This window comes from Oncorhynchus mykiss, chromosome 3 (assembly GCF_013265735.2).
Source record: "Oncorhynchus mykiss isolate Arlee chromosome 3, USDA_OmykA_1.1, whole genome shotgun sequence".
NCBI lineage: Eukaryota > Metazoa > Chordata > Actinopteri > Salmoniformes > Salmonidae > Oncorhynchus > Oncorhynchus mykiss.
In genome coordinates this window covers 31492716-31514383 of record NC_048567.1, presented here as the reverse complement: position 1 = coordinate 31514383, position 21668 = coordinate 31492716, and the positions used below count along the sequence as shown (strand labels likewise).

The following is a 21668-nucleotide window of genomic DNA, read 5'->3' as shown; positions in this document are numbered from 1 at the left end:
TGTACTTTGTACTGAGAGGAATTATAGACTATGGATCTTCAATGGTTTTTATTTGGCCAGTTCTACAGTGCACGGTGTTTCAATTCAAACCTTATAGATGGCAATCAGGATTACCCTCGGAACAGAGGTTTCTAACACCCATGGTCTATCCTGGCAAAATGAAAGTCACATGAACATATTTTTTGAAAGTTGAGATTGAGAGTCTAGAGAGAAAGGTCACTAATCAAGTCTCCATTTCCGTTTGCCCTCTAGTTTTTTGAATGGCAAAAAGACTGCCACTGACAATAGTGACCTTTCTTGAAGACAGACAGGCGACCTGTCCTCTGGAGTACCAACCTGATTCCAGTTTGCTGACCTTTGATCCGTCTAAAGCTCCCCAGGCCCAATCACTGTCACACTGTGATACTCAGACTGCATTCCAAGTGGCTCCCTATTCCCTATACAGTGCCTTGCGAAAGTATTCGGCCCCCTTGAACTTTGCGACCTTTTGCCACATTTCAGGCTTCGAACATGAAGAATCAACAACAAGTGGGACACAATCATGAAGTGGAACGACATTTATTGGATATTTCAAACTTTTTTAACAAATCAAAAACTGAAAAATTGGGCGTGCAAAATGATTCAGCCCCTTTACTTTCAGTGCAGCAAACTCTCTCCAGAAGTTCAGTGAGGATCTCTGAATGATCCAATGATGACCTGAATGACCTAAATGACTAATGATGATAAATACAATCCACCTGTGTGTAATCAAGTCTCTGTATAAATGCACCTGCACTGTGATAGTCTCAGAGGTCCGTTAAAAGCGCAGAGAGCATCATGAAGAACAAGGAACACACCAGGCAGGTCCGAGATACTGTTGTGAAGAAGTTTAAAGCCGGATTTGGATACAAAAAGATTTCCCAAGCTTTAAACATCCCAAGGAGCACTGTGCAAGCGATAATATTGAAATGGAAGGAGTATCAGACCACTGCAAATCTACCAAGACCTGGCCGTCCCTCTAAACTTTCAGCTCATACAAGGAGAAGACTGATCAGAGATGCAGCCAAGAGGCCCATGATCACTCTGGATGAACTGCAGAGATCTACAGCTGAGGTGGGAGACTCTGTCCATAGGACAACAATCAGTTGTATATTGCACAATTCTGGCATTTATGGAAGAGTGGCAAGAAGAAAGCCATTTCTTAAAGATATCCATAAAAAGTGTCGTTTAAAGTTTGCCACAAGCCACCTGGGAGACACACCAAACATGTGGAAGAAGGTGCTCTGGTCAGATGAAACCAAAATTGAACTTTTTGGTAACAATGCAAAACGTTATGTTTGGCGTAAAAGCAACACAGCTCATCACCCTGAACACACCATGCCCACTGTCAAACATGGTGGTGGCAGCATCATGGTTTGGGCCTGCTTTTCTTCAGCAGGGACAGGGAAGATGGTTAAAATTGATGGGAAGATGGATGGAGCAAAATACAGGACCATTCTGGAAGAAAACCTGATGGAGTCTGCAAAAGACCTGAGACTGGGACGGAGATTTGTCTTCCAACAAGACAATGATCCAAAACATAAAGCAAAATCTACAATGGAATGGTTCAAAAATAAACATATCCAGGTGTTAGAATGGCCAAGTCAAAGTCCAGACCTGAATCCAATCGAGAATCTGTGGAAAGAACTGAAAACTGCTGTTCACAAATGCTCTCCATCCAACCTCACTGAGCTCGAGCTGTTTTGCAAGGAGGAATGGGAAAACATTTCAGTCTCTCGATGTGCAAAACTGATAGACATACCCCAAGCGACTTACAGCTGTAATCGCAGCAAAAGGTGGCGCTACAAAGTATTAACTTAAGGGGGCTGAATAATTTTGCACGCCCAATTTTTCAGTTTTTGATTTGTTAAAAAAGTTTGAAATATCCAATAAATGTCGTTCCACTTCATGATTGTGTCCCACTTGTTGTTGATTCTTCACAAAAAAATACAGTTTTATATCTTTATGTTTGAAGCCTGAAACGTGGCAAAAGGTCGCAAAGTTCAAGGGGGCCGAATACTTTCGCAAGGCACTGTATAGTGCACTACCTTTCACAAGAGCCCTTTGTGGCACTGCAGAGACCAAGAATACTATCCTACCCCATCTGAGATGGAGACAGGGGGGAGAAAAAAAATACTTTAGAGACTTTCCTGTAGACTCAAACAGCCTCTCTATGTCGACTGTTGTTTGCCGTTTAACCGTGGCAAACATGATATGACAAGGACATTTTGTAGTTCGAACAGGTAACTGCAAAAAAAAAGAACAAAAATTAAGACCAACATAAAGTGTCTCATTGGGTTTACTTGAAAGCTACCTACACAAATAGCTAGCTAGAACAAAGTGTTAAGATATTCATTTAAAAAGATTAAAAGCAATACAAATAAGTTATCCAGTAGGCATCTACTGTTGGGCAACCACGAGCCGCAAAAACAGCATCAGGGTACCTTGGCTTATATTCTACAAGTGTCTGGAACTCTATTGGAGGGATGCGACACCATTCTTCCACAATAAATTCCATCATTTGGTGTTGTGTTGATGCAGTCTCAGGCGCCACTCCAGAATCTCCCATAAGTGTTCAATTGGGTTGAGATCTGGAGACTGACACACCCTTTAAACCCCCAATGCTCCTTTCAGACCCCTCTTTCAAAGTCACTGAGATCTCATCTTCTGGTCATGGTAACCAAAATAATGGGCAACTGGGCATTTTTATACACTACCCTGAGCATGATGGGATGTTAATTGCTTAATTAACTCAGAAACCACACCTGTGTGGATGCACAAGCTATCAATATACTTTGTATACCTCATTTACTCAAGTGTTTCCATTATTTTGGAAATTACCTGAACAAAAATATAAACACAACCATTTTGAGACACCTGTGGCGTCGTGTGACAACACGGCACATTGTAGCCTTTTATTAGCCTTTTTATTGCACAAACTTTGAGAGAAATAAGCTGGGATCTTTTATCTTTTAAGGTCTTGGTTTCTGGCTAGTGTGAGCCTGTAATCGAACCCACAAATGCTGATGCTCCAGATACTCAACTTGTCTAAAGGCCAGTTTTATTGCTTCTTTAATCAGCACAACAGTTTTCAGCTGTGCTAACATAATTGCAAAAGGGTTTTCTAATAATCAATTAGCCTTTTAAAATTATAAACTTGGATTAGCTAACACAACGTGCCATTGGAACACAGGAGTGATGGTTGCTGATAATGGGTCTACACCTATGTAAATATTCCAATAAAAATCAGCTGTTTCCAGCTACAATAGTCATTTACAACATTAACAATGTCTACACTTTATTTCGGATCAATTTGATGTTATTTAAATGGGCTTTTTTTGTTTGTTGCTTTTCTTTAAAAAAAACAAGGACATTTCTAAGTGACCCCAAAATATATATATATATATATATATATATATATATATATATATATATTACACACACAAAAAATTGTAAATTATTTTTTGACTCCATAGGCATCAGTGAATCAAATCAAGAGGTTATCTGTTCTCTCTGTGAATGGGTCAGAGGTTAGCTCATGCATTTAAGCCTTTTTTTTTTTTTTTTTTTACAAACGTTACGGTCTTAAGCGATAGCTCTAAAAAGGACTTGATTGAAGGCTGAGAGGACAAATACTAATCTAAGCTAGGATAAGTTTATTTTTTCCCCTCTCAGTTCTCTTTTCTTTTACTCACCGTGAACTTGTGAGGTTGAAAGGGTAATGTAACAATTTTAATGAGGATTGAAGCTTGACCTCTGGCCCAGTTTCATTTGTTGTGCTATGCTCTTCTCTCTCTCTGCTGAGGTTAAATATAGCATATGTTGGAACGGTTTTAAAATGTTAAAAGCTACAAGGTCAAGGACGTGGTTCCGTCAGTCACACACCATGAATCCTAACGAGACGCAATCCAAAAACTCATTGTATAGAAAAACCCATTGGAATAACAATTCCAAGAAAGGCACCAATAAGAAAAGAGAAGGTTTCTGAAGATCCATCGTTGGGATGGAAATAGCGTTTGAGTAAGGGCCAGATAAAAAGTTAAATAAATGGACTTACTATTTGGAGTGGAGGAAGGAATAGAGATGGAGGAGTTACACAGACGGACAAGATGAGTGCCCGTTTAGAAACCCAGATTTGTGCCCTTTGCCCTCTTAAAGGAGTGCCGTTTAGAAAGATATTGATATTCAAAATATGAATAAGGTTCCTTGCTTTATTTGCTAACACAGTTGTAGCGAACCATTGTCCCTGAAAATTAAACACCTTGCCGTGTAGACTGGCCAAATGAAAAATACAGTCTAAGATCAAGAGAGACGGGTGGAGAGCAAGAGTATCTCTGTAGAAGTGTCTGTTGATGTTGGGAAGGGTTCAGACACCTTCTAGGGGTGGATCACTTTGTTCGCATCATCCTTTGTACAGCCAACATAGAACTACGTGGATCCCCCAATGAAAGTTAGAGGGATGTGTACGGGGTCAATTTCACACCATATGATTTGAATTCAAAATAAAATAAATCGTGAACATGAAAAATAAAGTTGAGAATGTAAACATATTTTCGAGGACGGGGGAAATAATTGATGTTGAAATCAAAAAGCCCAAAAATTGAAAGCAAAATGTATAGAATTGTAAACAAAAATAACACATCAAAAGCAAAATCCCAAAACTTGTAAGCAACTAACTTCAAAGCAAGACTCTATGACAAATGAGAAAAACTAGCGGACCAATGGAGACTCATTGTCTACGCCTCCCTCTAAACCCCGGAAAAATAATGCCAAAACTCGCAATCGAAAAGACTGGCAGTGAAAGCAAAGAAACAGACATCAAAAGCAGAGATATGAGTAGCATAACCAAAAGGTAGTACATGCTGGCAAGAGTGTAGGAAGAATGTATTCAATAGGATTGGTTGCTGGGAAAGTTTCACCGAAAATGATTTTTGCATATGTTTTCAAATATATATTTTTTAGCATTTGTCATAGTTTTGCTCTCGCTTTAAAATTATTTGCTTACAAGTTTGTGCATTTTGATGTCTTATTTTAGTTTACAATTATATACCTTTTGCTTTCAATTGTTTGGTTTTTGATTTCAACATACATTACTTCACCCGTTCTCGAAAATATAATGTTTACATTGTCAACTTTATTTTTCATGTTCACGATTTATTTCATTTTGAAATCAATACACATGGTGTGAAATTGACCCCATTGATGTGGCAGCAGGCCTATAAAGTTGTGGCATGATTGTCATCGACATGAAAAGACTATGTTCGAGATCAGACTGCCGTCAGACTGCACAGAATCACTGATCTGGCAATCACCATGCGTCCCTAATAACTATGTTTTACGTGTTCAAGACCAGTGAGTCTGTGCCTTGTCTAAACTGATACTTTCTAACATGCTGACACTCTTACCCTCTTCCTGTCCCAGGGGCTGGTCACTCAGCTGGGTCTCCAGCGACACCTGTTGGCCGCCGTCCACCACCTGCGCCTGGCCCAGGTCCAGCATGCCCTGCTGCTCCGAGCCCACAGTGGGAGGAGCCTCCTGCTGTAGGGTGCCGTCCTCCAGCTCCACCTGCAGGTCGTGGGTCACGGTGGTGCCATCCATGGGGTCGTCCAGCGAGGGCTCCGGGTTCTGCTGTTGGTGGAGCTGCTGGGCCAACTCATACCTGGGAGGGGGAATGAGGAGGTGGATTCAGGTTGCTTACTACTTTGACCTACAAAACAAACAGAAATCAGCCATTTCTTATGGAAATATTAGATATCTAGAGATTTAGAGTTGAGAAAGATTCAATTTCATACAAATTTCAGCAATGTGACAATAACCAAATTGGGAGAGCGACGTAGTGCTAGCCACTTAGCTAGCCAGTATTCTTGATCACATGCCCTGAATAATGCCCTGAGTTTTTCCTTTTTCCACCTGGTCAGATCACATGACCTGAAACAACTCTGTGCCCGACAACACATGAGCATTACTAACCTGTGGGTCTTCATGTGCTTCCTGCAGTTGGGTGAGGACTTGAAGGTCTTCTGGCAGTAAGGGCACATGTAGGGTCGCATGTCGCTGTGGGTGGTCATATGGCGACGCAGGCTGCCGCTGGTGGTGAACGTGGTGTCACAAATCAGGCACTTGTAGGCCTTGAGGCCCGAGTGGGTCCGGATGTGGGCCTTCAGCACCCCCGAGGAGGCAAAGCCCTTACTGCACTGGACACACTTGTACGGCCTCTCTCCCGTGTGAGACCTGATGGAAGATGACCGAACAATGTTAATATCATGAGACAGGCCGTGCATTCAGAAACTATTCAGACTCCAATACTTTTTACACATTTTATTATGCTACAGCCTTATTCTAAAATTGATTACAAAATATATATATATATATCCTCAATCTACATACAATACCCCATAATGACAGGTTAAAAATATTTTTGCAGAGTTATTACAAATAAAAAACAGAAAAACTCCAAATTGAGCTCAGGTGCATCCTGTTTCCATTGATCATCCTCAGAAGTTTCTACAACTTGGAGTACACCTGCAGTAAATTGAATTGATTGGACATCATTTGGAAAGGAACACACCTGTCTATATAAGGTCCCACAGTTGACAGTGCATGTCAGAGCAAAAAACAAGCCATGAGGTTGAAAGGAATTGTCAGTAGACCTCCGAGACAGGATTGCGTCGTGGCACAGATCTGGGGAAGGGTACCAAAAAATGTCAGCAGCATTGAAGGTCCCCAAGAACACAGTGGCCTCCATCATCCTTAAATGGAAGAAGTTTGAAACCACTAAGATCTTCCTAGAGCTGGCCGCCCAGCCAAACTGAAAAGGGCCTTGGTCAGGGAGGTGACCAAGAACTTGATGGTCACTCTGACAGAACTCCAGAGTTCCTCTGTGGAGATGGGGGAACCTTCCAGAAGGACAACCATCTCTGCAGCACTCCACCAATCAGACTTTTATAGTAGAGTGGCCCAACAGAAGCCACTCCTCAGTAGAAGGCACCTTAATAAGGACTCTCAGACCACGAGAAACAAGATTCTCTGGTCTGATGAAACCAAGATTATATTCATTGGAATGAATGCCAAGCATCCCGTCTGGAGGAAACCTGGCACTATACCTACAGTGAAGCATGGTGGTGGCACCATCATACTGTGGGGATGTTTTTCAATGGCAGGGACTGGGAGACTAGTCGGGATCGAGGGAAAGATGAACAGAGCTAAGTACAGAGATGAAAACCTGCTCCAGAGCACTCAGGACCTCAGACTGGGGCGAAGGTTCGCCTTCCAACAGGACAACGACCCTAAGCACACAACCAAGACAACGCAGGAGGCTTCGGGACAAGTCTCAATGTACTTGAGTGGCCCAGCCAGAGCCCGGACTTGAACATCTCTGGAGACACCTGAAAATAGCTGTGCAGTGATGCTCTCCATCCAACCTGACAGAGCTTGAGAGGATCTGCAGAGAAGAATGGTAGAAACTCCACAAATATAGGTGTGCTACGCTTGTGGCGTCATACCCAAAAAGACTCAAGAAGACTCAAGGCTGTAATCGCTGCCAAAGGGGATTCAACAAAGTACTGAGTAAAGTGTGATATTATTTTTTTTTATATACATTTGCAAAAATTCCTGACAATGTTTTATACATTTTGCTTTGTCATTATGAAGTTTTGTGTGTAGATTGATGAGGGGAAAAAAACAATTAAATCCATTTTAAAATAAGGCTGTAAGGTAACAAAATGTGGAGAAAGTCAAGGGGTCTGAATACTTTCCGAATGCACTGTATCATCACAAGAACAGAAAGGCCCTCACACTGAATATGCTCCCAAAGACCACCTTTACTGACAACGTTTTGATCCGCAAGAATCTCCCTCTGGTCATATCACAAACACTTTGCATATCAACCCTGGATATAGTAGAATGTTATGAATGTAATGTTATGACAGGTGATGTTATGACTGGGTGTGTTATGGTCTGAGTCAATGGCTCAAATTAGGGAGAATAAATAGTTCAATACATGTCAAGGGACTCGAATTTGCAAATCCTAAAAAAAAAAAAAAACAGTAAGCATTATACAGTATGATGGGTGTATGCAGTAAATTCCCTGAGGAACACGTTTATCAGTATAATGTGACAGAGTTTTGACTTGGGCTCGGTCCTAGGTCTAAAGTAAACAGACAGGAGGGAATACAGAACATCAATCTCAGATAGGCTAAGCAGAGCAGCGAAGGCAACGTTGTTATTAAGGTTTTATATTATATTATATTAACATTAAGGTCAACTTTTGTTTCCTTGTTTATCGAGACTGTGACCTTTATTAAATAGGCTGTTACTTTTTTCTTTTCCCCACAGTAGTGAAACGAAGAAACATTTTAGTAAAAGGGGAAGATTAGATGTGTCAGCCCAAAGGGCAAAACGACATCTTGAAAGAATCAATGAATATCGCTCGCCAATTACTCCTTGGAGCCCCAAACTTCAATCTCCCATTTTTCTCATCCTAAGAAAAAAACACAGAAACTGAATGCAATACTCATTGTAGAGGGATTTTGTTCCTGTGGTAAATGGTGGGGATGACATTTTCCAGATACATTGGCTGGTTAATGGACCTGTAATGACTTAGGCTACTGAAAACAAAAATAAGACCTATCCATCACTGTGACATTACACGTTATTCCTGACAACAACCTGGAGATTAAACCAGACAAAATAAAATGGCCTGTCACACATTTTAGTCATTTAGCAGACGCTCTTATCCAGAGCGACTTACAGCAGCAATTACTGTTGTGGTTACTGGCCCAATGCTCTTATCCACTAGGCTACCTGCCACCCCACATTTGAATATTTCTCTCCCCCTCTCTGTCCCTAAATCCCTTCAAATATTTTCCCTCTGTACATGCTTTCCTCTCTAACTGGCCTGTCCTATCATAAACCAGGCCCACATGGCATAGACATTAGCCAGACCTGGGTTCAAATTGTATTTGTTTTCTATACTTTAAATACACTACATGACCAAAAGTATGTGTACACCTGCTAGCTTAACATCTAATTGCAAAATTATTGCTGCCAAAACAGCCTCCACTCTTCTGGGAAGGCTTTCCACTAGATGTTGGAAAATTGCTGCGGGGACTTGCTTCCATTCAGCCACCAGAGCATTAGTGAGCATTAGTGATGTTGGTCGATTAGGCCTGGCTCGCAGTCCGCGGTCCAATTCATCCCAAAGATGTTTGATGGGGTTGAGGTTAGGGCTCCGTGCAGGCCAGTCAAGTTATTCCACACTGATCTCGACAAACCATCTGTATGGACCTCGCTTTGTGCACAGGGGTATTGTCATGCAAAAACAGGAACAGGCATTCCCCAAACTGTTGCCACAAAGTTGGAAGCTCAGAATCGTCTTGAATGCAATTGTATGCTGTAGCGTTAAGATTTCCCTTCAACGGAACTAAGGAGCCCAGACCATTATTCCTCCTCCAACAAACTTTACAGTTGGCACTATGCATTGGGGCAGGTAGCGTTCTCCTGGCATCCGCCAACTCAGATTCCGTCCGTCGGACTGCCAGATTGTGAAGTGTGATTCATCACTCCAGAGAACGCGTTTCCACTTCTACAATGGTGGCAAGCTTTACACCACTCCAGTCGATGCTCGACCTTGCGCATAGTAATCTTAGGGTTGTGTGCCACTGCGCGGCCATGGAAACCCATTTCATGAAGCTCCCGACTAACAATGATTGTGCTGACTTTGCTTCTAGAGGCAGTTTGAAACTATGTAGTGAGTGTTGCAACCGAGGACAGACAATTTTTGATGCGGTATGCGCTTCAGCACTCCGCACTCGCGTAGACCTAGACATTTCAACTTCACAATAACCGCACTCACGGTTGACTGAGGCAGCTCTAGCAGGGTAGAAATTTGACGAACTGACTTGTTGTAAAGGTGGCATTCTATGACGGTGCCACGTTGAAAGTCATGGGCAATGGCCGTGGCTGAATCCACAAATTTGAAGGGGAATCCAAGTACTTTTGCATACACTACCGTTCAAAGGTTTGGGGTCACTTAGAAATTTCCTTGTTTTTGAAAGAAAAGCAAAGAAAATTGTCCATTAAAATAACATCAAATTGATCAGAAAAACAGTGTAGATATTGTAGCTGGAAACGGCAGATTTTTTAAGGAATATCTACACACGCGTACAGAGGCTTATTATGAGCAACCATCACTCCTGTGTTCCATTGGCATGTTGTGTTAGCTAATCCAAGTTCATAATTTAAAAAAAGGCTAATTAATCATTAGAAAACACTTTTGCAATTATGTTAGCACAGCTGAAAACTGTTGTGCTGATTTAAAGAAGCAATAAAACTGGCCTTCTTTAGACTAGTTGAGTATCTGGAGCATCAGCATTTGTGGCCAGAAACAAAGAACTTTATTCTGAAACTCGTCACTCTATTCTTGTTTTGAGAAATGAAGGCTATTCCATGTGAGAAATTGCCAAGAAACTCATACAACGCTGTGTACTACTCCCTTCACAGAAGAGCAAACTGGCTCTAACCAGAATAGAAAGAGGAGTGGGAAGCTCTGGTGCACAGTTTGGGAAACAGATGCCTTTACAAGTCCTCAACTGGCAGCTTCATTCAATAGTACCCGCAAAACAACGTCAACAGTGAAGATGCGACTCCATGATGCTGGCGTTCTAGGCAGGGTTGCAAAGAAAAAGCCATATCTCAGACTGGCGAAATAAAAAGAAAATATTAAGAACACAGACACTGGACAGAGGTAGACTGGGGGAAAAAGTGTTATGGTGAGACTAATCAAAGTTTGAGGTGTTCAGATCACAAAGAACAACATTAGTGAGACGCATAAAAAAATGAAAAGATGCTAGAGGAGTGCTTGATGTCATCTGTCAAGCATGGTGGAGGCAATGTGATGGTATGGGGGTGCTTTGGTTGAGTTAAAGTGGGAGATTTGTACAGGGTAAAAATGGATCTTTAAGAAGGAAGGCTATCAATCCATTTTGCAATCCACACCACCACGCCTGTGGACGGCACTTAATTGGAGTCAAATTCTTCCTACAACAGGGCAATGAACCAAAGCACAGCTCAAAACTATGCAAGAACTATTTATGGAAGAAGCAGTCATCTGGTATTCTGTCTATAATGGAATGGCCAGCACAGTCACCGGATCGCAACCCTATAAAGCTGTTGTGGGAGCAGATGGACCGTAGAAGTGCCCATCGAGCCAACCCAACTTGTGGGAGGTGCTTCAGGAAGCATGGGGTGAAATCTCTTCAGATTATCTCAACAAATTGACAACTAGAATGCCAAAGGTCTACAGGGCTGTAATTGCTCCAAATGGAGGACTCTTTGACAAAAACAAAGTTTGAAGGACACAATTATTATTTCAATTCAAAATAATTATTTATAACCTTGTCAACATCTTGACTAAATTTCCTATTCATTTTGCAACTTATGAACGGTAATGTATATACTGTACTTTAACTGTGTTTGATCAAGTTTGCCTGGCACTCTAGGCAGGCTCAATAAAACCCTCAAAGTATTTGAAAGAAAACAAATACTACTTGAACCCATGTGTCTGCCAGTGTCTCAAACCCTCTGCCATGTGCTGAGCCCTCCTCCCCCTGCCTCCTTGTCCATCCCCGGGCTCTGCTCAGCACGGCTCATCCCTCTCGCATCAAATGAGGAACTAATGCCCCTAAGCCACAGGGGTGGACTCTAACTCCACTGATAACGGCAGCTCAGCAGCTGTCTGACATGCTACAGCAGGCTTATCCCAGTGACAAGGTACAAGAGGATCTAAGCTGAGGCGAAATATATAACTTCCTCTCACAACTATATATCCATGCACTGTATCAGAAATACATTCACTGCTACATTCGGCTGCTTCTGAGAGGATGATATTTCTAAAGGAATACATGTGAATACAAACTGTGTGTGTGTGTGTGTGTGTGTGTGTGTGTGTGTGTGTGTGTGTGTGTGTGTGTGTGTGTGTGTGTGTGTGTGTGTGTGTGTGTGTGTATAGAGGATATCTGTACCTAACATGCTGCTTGAGGTGGCTGGATTTCTTATAGGCCTTGTTACAGCAGGGACACTTGTATGGCCGATCATTGTCCACCATCTCCAGGTATGTCTGAAAGACCAGGCGAGGGTTCTGGGACTGGATGAGACCTGGGGAGGAGGGGACAATATGAACAAAGTGCGTGTGTATGTGTGTGCATGCGTGAATGTGAGGGAGCGAGCGAGTATGCATGCGTTACCGAGGTCCGTGATGAGTATGGGCTCTTGCAGGGGGATATCAGGCAGAGGTAGGTTGCTCTTGGACACCTTGGTTCTGTGGATTTTGCGTGGGAACTTGTGCTTCTTCTGCTGCAGGCTCTTGAAGTGGGAGGCGATGTGCGTTTTTCTGTGGCCCGACGTACGGAAGATCTTGTCACAGTGAGGGCACGGGAACGGACGCACACCTGACAACAAGAACATTCGCATCAATTAGCACATAGAATGAAATAAAAATAACGAGAACAATCTGCATCAGTTTTGAAATGGAAATGTATTCATATCAGTTTAATCAAGAGACACACTAGAGAAAATACATACTTAAACAGTATCATATTGAGTAGGCCAAAATCGATTTAACGTACCAATGTCTCCTGAGAGATGACATAAAATCAAAAGAATCCTGTAAACGCCAACGCCTAAAGTTGTCAGCAACTAGCCGAACCGAACTACAGTACTCGCATACTCGCTTTAAAGACCTTCACTTTTCTTTTTCAAGCGGCTATAGTACTGTTTGTCCATTTTGAGACGCCATAGCCAGTATACGATTCCTCCGAATAGTCAGAATTCATCTAAGATAACTCTAGAAATCTGTCATTCATTTTTAAGTTTTTGCCGAAGAGATCTTAAATCGCTCAATTTTACATCTAACTAGAATGTTTGGTGCAGTATTTTCCAATATTTTTTTGTTGCATGAAAACGAGTCATCTCTTTGAATGACAACAATGACTTTATTGAATAATCCCTACTGTTGACCAATCACAGACAAAGGGGCGTAGACTCGCTTGACTCCAGCTGCCCGAACAACTGAAAAGAACTTCACCGAAGTCCAAAACGGGCAAAATGTTGTCATAATACTACTCTGGAAAGAATTAAGAGACCACTGCAAAATGATCCGTTTCTCTGGTTTTACTATTTATACAGTTGAAGTCAGAAGTTTACATACACTTAGGTCGTTTTTTCAACCACTCCACAAATTTCTTGTTAAACTATAGTTTTGGCATGTCGGTTAGGACATCTACTTTGCGCATGACACAAGTCATTTTCCCAACAATTGTTAACAGACAGATTATTTCACTGTATCACAATTCCAGTGGGTCAGAAATGTACATACACTAAGTTGACTGTGCCTTTAAACAGCTGGGAAAATTCCAGAAGATGACGTAATGGCTTTAGAAGCTTCTGATAGGCTAATTAACATAATTTGCGTCAATTGGAGGTGTACCTGTGGATGTACTTCAAGGCCTACCTTCAAACTCAGTGCCTCTTCGCTTGACATCATGGGAAAATCAAAAGAAATCAGCCAAGACCTCTACAAGTCTGGTTCATCCTTGGGAGCAATTTCCAAACGCCTGAAGGTACCACGTTCATCTGTACAAACAATAGTACGCTAGAATAAACACCATGGGACCACGCAGCCGTCATACCGCTCAGGAAGGAGACGCATTCTGTCTCCTAGAGATGAACGCACTTTGGTGCGAAAAGTGCAAATCCCAGAACAATAGCAAAGAACCTGGTGAAGATGCTGGAGGAAACAGGTACAAAAGTATCTATATCCACAGTAAAACGAGTCCTATGTTGACATAACCTGAAAGGCCACTCAACAAGTAAGAAGCCACTGCTCCAAATCCGCCATAAAAAAGACAGACTACGATTTGCAACTGCACATTGGGACAAAGATCGTACTTTTTGGAGAAATGTACTCTGGTCTGATGAAACAAAAATAGAACTGTTTGGCCATAATGACCATCGTTATGTTTGGAGGAAAAAGGCGGAGTGTTGCAAGCCGAAGAACACCATCCCAACCATGAAGCACGGGGGTGGCAGCATCATGTTGTGAGGGTGCTTTGCTGCAGGAGGGACTGGTGCACTTCACAAAATACATGGCATCATGAGGATGGAAAATTATGTGGATATATTGAAGCAACATCTCAAGACATCAGTCTTGAAGTTAAAGCTTGGTCGCAAATGGGTCTTCCAAATGGACAATGACCCCAAGCATACTTACAAAGTTGTGGCAAAATGGCTTGAGGAAAACAAAGTCAAAGTATTGGAGTGGCCATCACAAAGCCCTGACCTCAATCCTATAGAAAATTTGTGGGCAGAACTGAAAAAGTGTGTGCAAGCAAGGAGATCTACAAACCTGACTCAGTTACACCAGCTCTGTCAGGAGGAATGGGCCAAATTACACCAAACTTATTGTGGGAAGCTTGTGGAAGACTACCCGAAACATTTGACCCAAGTTAAACAATTTAAAGGCAATGCTACGAAATACCAATTGAGTCTATGTAAACTTCTGACCCACTGGGAATGTGATGAAATAAATAAAAGCTGAAATAAACTATTTTCTCTGCTATTATTCTGACATCTCACATTCACATTCTTAAAAATCTATTGTCCCTCTAAATCACTCCCTCTAAATCACTCTGACATCAATGCAAATGTAATCGAAAAACTAATCAAACACTTCATGAGAGCCCATGAGCCCATGTTGCTCAACATTTCTATAGGCTATGCAATTGCGTGAGAAAACAGAGTGATGGCCTCTACTAAATAGAGGAGGATCCCATCAGCTTTATATAGACTAGGCCTACTTTATTTATTTCACAACTTTCCTAATATTAACAAATATTAAGCACATTGCTTATCTTTACAACAGGAGTATAGCCTACCTGGCTGGCATGAAAATGAACCAAATGTGTATCTATTAATACAATCAAAATGGTTGAGTTCAAATCTCAGTTGGTGCTAATATCACACCATGATGACAACGCCATAATATTCACTCACCTGTATGTAGGCGCATGTGGACCTTCCTGCTGCCCGACGTGGAGAAGCACTTCATGCAGCACTGGCACTCGAAGGCCTTGACGCCTGTGTGCGTCTTCATGTGGGCAGTGAGGGTGCTCTTGACGGCAAAGGCGCGGAAGCACTGCTTGCACTTGAAGGGCTTCTCGTGTGTGTGGATGCGGACGTGGCGCACCAGGTCGCTGGGCTTCTTGAACTCCTTGCTGCAGTAAGGGCAGCTGTGCCACCGCACGCCGTTCTCCTCTCTGATGGAGCCTATGGGGAAGGGGGAAAGAGGTGGCATGGGTTGTGTTCATTAAGCATCAAATGGAAGAAAGACAGACTGAAACAGGGAGAGACTACCTTGGACCTGGCCAATAACAAACATTCATTTTCGTGTTAGGTTTCAAAACGTTTTGTTATAGTGTGCCCTAATGGATATGACACCGGTCCCACATGAGGGGAGCAGGCACAGAGCCGAGACGAAATACACTTAAATTACATCAATTCTGGGGATCAATTAAAACTCCCAATATATAGTGCATTTGGAAAGTATTCAGACCCCTGGACTTTTTCCACATTTTGTTATGTTACAGCCTTATTCAAATATGATTTAAATTGTTGGAGCCCTATAATGCCAAAGCAAAAACAGATTTTTTTTAATTCTTTGCAAATTTATATAAAAAAAAAAAAACTGAAATATCACATTTACTTAAGTAATCAGACCCTTTACCCAGCACTTTGTTGAAGCACCTTTGGCAGCAATTACAGCCTTGAGGCTTCCTGGGTATGACGCTAAAGGTTTGGCACACCTGTATTTGGGGAGCTTCTCCCATCTTTCTCTGCAGATCCTCTCAAGCTCTGTCAGGTTGCATGTGGAGAGTTGCTGCACAGCTATTTTCAGGTCTCTCCAGATATGTTCGATCGGGTTCAAGTCCGGCTGGACCCCTCAAGGACATTCAGACACTTGTCCTGAAGCCACTCCTGCTTTGTCTTGGCTGTGTGCTTCGGGTAGTTGTCCTGTTGGAAGGTGAACCTTCACCCCAGTCTGAGGTCCTGAGCGCTCTGGAGCAGGTTTCTATCAAGGATCTCTCTGTATTTTGCGCCGTTCATTTTTCCCACTGCCCTGACTAAAACCTTCCAACTTTCCCTCGATCCCGCAGGGATGGTTTCAGGTTTCCTTCAGACCTGATGCTTGGCATTCAGGCCAAATAGTTCAATCTTGGTTGCATCAGACCAGAGAATCTTGTTTATCATGGTCTGAGAGTCCTTTAGGAGCCTTTTGGCAAACTAAGTGCCCTGTCATTTGCCTTTTAATGAGGAATGGCTTCCGTCTGGCCACTCTACCATAAAGACCTGATTGGTGGAGTGCTGCAGAGATGGTTGTCCTTCTGGAAGGTAATCCCATCTCCACAGAGGAACTCTGTCAGTGACTATACGGTTCTCGGTCACCTCCCTGAACAAGGCCATTCTTCCCCGCGATCCCTCAGTTTGGCCAGGTTGCCAGCTCTAGGAAGAGTTTTGGTGGTTCTAAACTTCTTCCATTTAAGAATGATGGAGGCCACTGTGTTCTTGGGGACCTTCAATGCTGCAGACATTTTTTGGTAGACCTTCCCCAGATCTGTGCCTTGACACAATCCTGTATTTATGGACAACTCCTTCCACCTCATGGCTTGGTTTTTGCTCTGACCTGCACTGTCAACAGTGGGACCTTGTATAGACAGGTGTGTCACTTTCCAAATCATGTCCAATCAATTGAATTTACCACAGGTGGACTCCAATCAAGTTGTAGAAACAGCTCAAGGATGAACAATGGAAACAGGATGCACCCGAGCTCAATTTCGAGTCCACTAGCAAAGGGACTGAATACGTTTACAAAGACTTTTAAAAACCTTTTTTCGCTTTGTCATTATGGGGTATTGTGTGTAGATTGACAAGGAAAAACATTTATTTAACCCATTTTAGAATAAGGCTGTAACGTCACTAAATGTGGTAAAAAGGGAAGGTGGTCTGAATACTTTCCGAATGCACTATATGCAATAAACCTGTTTATTGCCAATGGACATTTCACGCGCTAGTAAACTTATGGGAGTTGAAACGGAACGGAGAGACGGTGACAAACACAAGCACACATGGACATTATTTGGGGTATGCCCTACCTGGCATCTGTACAGGTTTTTTGAAGATACTTTTCTTCTCCTTCTTGGCGGTTTTGTCCTGGCCTGGTAACTTCTTACTGTCAGGTAGAGCCCCCTCAGCGGCATGGCTCTGAGTCTGTCTGGCCGCTCCGTTGGTCTGGGACTGAACCACGCTCAACCCACTGTTCTCCAGGGCTTGCTGTATGGGTGTGGGTTCAGGGGTGACAGCGTTTAACAAAAAACTGTTACTAATACTATGAATTAGTACATTTTTTTCCCAACCACAGTATTGGATAATACTGTGCTGTATGCCTCGATCACATTATTGGAGCTAGGCTACATGACACTAGGGATTAACACCGGTAACCAGGATCCCGGGACTATCCTGGGCCCACTCTTCACATTTCTCCAAAAAAGGGAAATTACAACGTTTTACCCCAATGTCGCACTAATGCAATTCCACGAAATACACAACATACGCCCGCCGCAGCAGATTTGCAAGAAAAAAAATATCACATTATCCAAACAGGTTGTCGCAAAGAAGCCTAGTGTACTTACTTCACAAAAAGTCATCATAAATTCAAAGCACACGCATAATTGACACTGCCAGACTGCACACAAGACCCCAATTAAGTTCTCATCAGAAGCAAACTGACAATTCGATCCCGGTCCAACCCAAGCCTGGTCTGACATTTGAAGTGAGCCAAAAACGGATTCCCATTCAAAACCAGGTTTAAAACCAAGATATGGTCACTATGCCAGGGTTCTCACAAAACAAGATTGTCGCTGTGCCACTATTTAAAGAATTCACAGCAAGTGAAACTGATATTTAGTAACGACACAGTAACTTTGATTGCCAATGACATTGTTGTGAATTGCGAAATCATGTTCCTCAATTAATTCAGCGCATTTCAGCAGTAGGCCTAGGCTATCTGGACACAGAGCACACACAGAGTGCACCCCGAGACAGTCTATAGCGTTGTCGAATAACACCAACTTTGTAATCGCCATCAAGCAAAAGTAAATTGAGCAAAATTGCTAAGCTTCCTAGATAACCTCCAACGAATGACAGGAGATATTCTATTTGGCTAAATCTAGTTGATGATTATACAGATCGGGAGATGAAGAGAGGAAATTGTTTAAATATCAAGGTGTTATATTTTATCTATCTTTAAAAATGTAAATATCCATATCTACTCTCACCATTTGTTGATCACACATTCTCTAGGGAAGCTCTCATAATGGGCGGCAATACAAGACAGCGCAGAGAAGCGCGTGAAATGTTATAGCGGTATTTGCGGCAGGGTAGCCTAGTGGTTAAGAGTGTTGGACTAGTAACCGAGTTCGAATCCCCGAGCTGACAAGGTAAACATCTGTCGTTCTGCCCCTGAACAAGGCAGTTGACCCACTGTTCCTAGGCCGTCATTGAAAATAATAATTTGGCTCTATATAAAGGCAATAGATAAGTATATTAGTAGATTTAGGCTACATTATTGCATGCTAAATGTTTCTGGTCAGTGAATGAATAAACAAGCTACCAGCCAGAGATCAATTAACCAAATATACAGACAGATTCAGTGCGGGGGAAAAAAATCACATTGATTGACTATGAGACAAGTCACAGGCTTTTGAAGGGAGTAAGACAGGCTACTACGCGAGTGAAGAGAAAAATCCACTTGCATAACATGCAAGCAAAACGTTCTGATCAGCTAATGTAATGAGCAAACTAGTATAAAGATGATCATTAGCACACACCTCAACTGAGATCCAGTGAGAAAGAAAATCCCCAACGCTTGCCTCAAAGCAGTGCGATGGCGCTGTCCCAATCAAAACAGTGCTGAAATTATCATCTAGGTGACCACAAACACACACGACTATTGCTTTAAATGTGTATAAAGGGTTGGATATGACTTTGGGAGTTTCAGTCCAAGCAAGAATTTGATACATGCCTTCAATTGCATTAGCCTACTTTAATCTAATATTTTCATCATTCAGTTGATCATAATTAACTTCTTGGTGACAGGGGGGCAGTATTGAGTAGCTTGGATGAATAAGGTGCCCGGAGTAAACTGCCTGCTACTCTGTCCCAGATGCTAATATATGCATATTAGTAGTAGTATTGGATAGAAAACACTCTGAAGTTTCTAAAACTGTTTGAATGATGTCTGTGAATATAACAGAACTCATATGGCAGGCGAAAACCTGAGAAAAATCCAACCCGGAAGTGGGAAATCTGAGGCTTGTAGTTTAACTCAGCCCCTATTGTAGATACAAATATTGGTTGTTGCACTTCCTAAGGCTTCCACTAGATGTCAACCGTCTTTAAAACGTTGTTTCAGGCTTCTACTGTGAAGTGGGACCGAATGAGAGAGGAATGAGTCAGGTGTCTGGCAGATTGCCACAGGCTCTGAGGCGCGGTCACGAGAGAGTTAGCTCTCGTTCCATTGCTTTACTACAGACATAGGAATTCTCCGGTTGGAACATCATTGAAGATTTATGATAAAAACATCCTAAAGATTGATTCTATACTTAGTTTGACAAGTTTCTACTGGCTGTAACGGAACTCCGACGTTCGGCTGGACCTGAACGCGCTTTTGGATTTGTTTACCAAACGCCCTAACAAAAGAAGCTATTTGTACATAAATGGACATTATCGAACAAAACAAACATTTATTGTGGAACTGCAATTCCTGGGAGTGCATTCTGATGAAGATCATCAAAGGTAAGTGAATATTTTTGAAATCAGACACTGTGGCTGGATTAACGAGAATTTTATCTTTAAAATGGTGTAAAATACTTGTATGCTTAAGGAATTTTAATTATGAGATTTTTGTTGTTTTTGACTAATGTTGACTGCGCAACATGGCGGATATTTCTTTTGGCTGGTTTGGGTGGTTTGGGTTCTGAGCGCCGTACTCAGATCATGCTTTTTCCGTAAAGTTTTTTTGAAATCTGACACAGCGTTTGCATTAAGGAGAAGTGTATCTAAAGTTCCATGAATAACACTTGAATTTTCTTCAACATTTATAATGAGTATTTCTGTGAATTCATGTGGCTCTCTGCACAATCACCGCATGTTTTAGAACTACTGAACGTAACGCGCCAATGTAAAATGAGATTTTTTTATATAAATATGCACTTTATCGAACAAAACATACATGTATTGTGTAACATGAAGTCCTATGAGTGTCATCTGATGAAGATCAAAGGTTAGTGATTAATTGTATCTATATTTGTGCTTTTTGTGACTCCTCTCTTTGGCTGGAAAAATGGCTGTGTTTTTCTGTGAGTTGGTGGTGAGCTAACAATTGTTTGTGGTGCTTTCGCTGTAAAGCATTTTTGAAATCAGACACTGTGGCTGGATTAACGAGAATTCTATCTTTAAAATGGTGTAAAATACTTGTATGCTTAAGGAATTTTAATTATGAGATTTTTGTTGTTTTGAATTTGGCGCCCTGCACTTTCGCTGGCTGTTGGCGAGGTGGGAAGCTACCGTCCCCCATATCCCAGAGAGGTTTTTAAGGTGAGTGTTCCTCTCTCTGAGCTTTTTCTAGGCCCAATGGCTGTTTCCCCGTCTCCTCACTCCGCTGCCGCCCACCTCTGCCACGTTGTTCTCAACACCAGTTTAAATCAATATAGCCTATTGTTTTCTAGAAATCGGTACTAGAAGTTTGCCGGTCCTCCCTTGTAAAAAGGCTATTTTAGACTTAGGGGTTAAGGTTAGGGTTACAATTAGGGTTAAGGTTAGGGTAAGGTTTAGGGAAAATAGGACTTTGAATTGGTCCCCAAAAAGTCACAAGTATAGCAGGGCAGGTGTGTGTGTGTGTGTGTGTGTGTGTGTGTGTGTGTGTGTGTGTGTGTGTGTGTGTGTGTGTGTGTGTGTGTGTATACACATGTATCCATGAGTGTGTGCGTTCGTGTGTCTGTGCGTGCATGTACACTTATGCGCATACGTGTGTATGTACATGTATGCGTGCATTCCTGAGTGTGTTATGGTTCCCACCTGTAGGATGTCCTGGTTGATGGCCGTCTCCATGGTGATGGTCTGTTCTTGGGGCTGTGACTGGTTCCCCTCCCCTGTCACCTGCTCTGACAGCTCTAGGAGCTGCTGGATCACGTCAGTCACCACCTCGCTGCCCTCTGACCCCGCCACGCCCTGACCCGACTCCTCCACCTCCTACGGAACAGCGAGGGAGGGTGTGAAGGTGGAGAGAATGAGAGGAGAAAAGGGAATACTGAGAATGGAAGAGGTTAGTTGATCTGAGCAGTGTAGAGCATTTTCTATCTTTCGTTTTTTGCAGTGCATCATTGATGAGCGAACATCTTTTATGGAAGCCTAATTCACCTAATTACTAGTGAACCTGAACACCTGATTTTCAAGGTTCCATTTACTTACAAAAACACAATGACATATTATGAAAACGAGAGGCTTCTTTATATTGAGCCCCCTCTGAAATAATCACATAA

The 21668-nt window shown here is 42.2% G+C and overlaps 1 protein-coding gene across 2 annotated transcripts in view; it reads right to left on the bottom strand.

The window, feature by feature from the left end:
- LOC110518348 (zinc finger protein 236) overlaps positions 1–21668 on the bottom strand; it is an 85300-nt gene that overhangs the window by 44200 nt on the left and 19432 nt on the right. For both annotated transcript variants that reach the window (XM_036973840.1, XM_036973839.1), the window contains exons 8-14: positions 21205–21378; positions 17223–17400; positions 15067–15339; positions 12261–12464; positions 12039–12171; positions 5989–6249; positions 5424–5677 (exon numbers count right to left, since the gene is read on the bottom strand). In XM_036973840.1, coding sequence (XP_036829735.1) covers positions 5424–5677; positions 5989–6249; positions 12039–12171; positions 12261–12464; positions 15067–15339; positions 17223–17400; positions 21205–21378 — 1477 coding nt within the window. The remainder of the gene's footprint in view (positions 1–5423; positions 5678–5988; positions 6250–12038; positions 12172–12260; positions 12465–15066; positions 15340–17222; positions 17401–21204; positions 21379–21668) is intronic.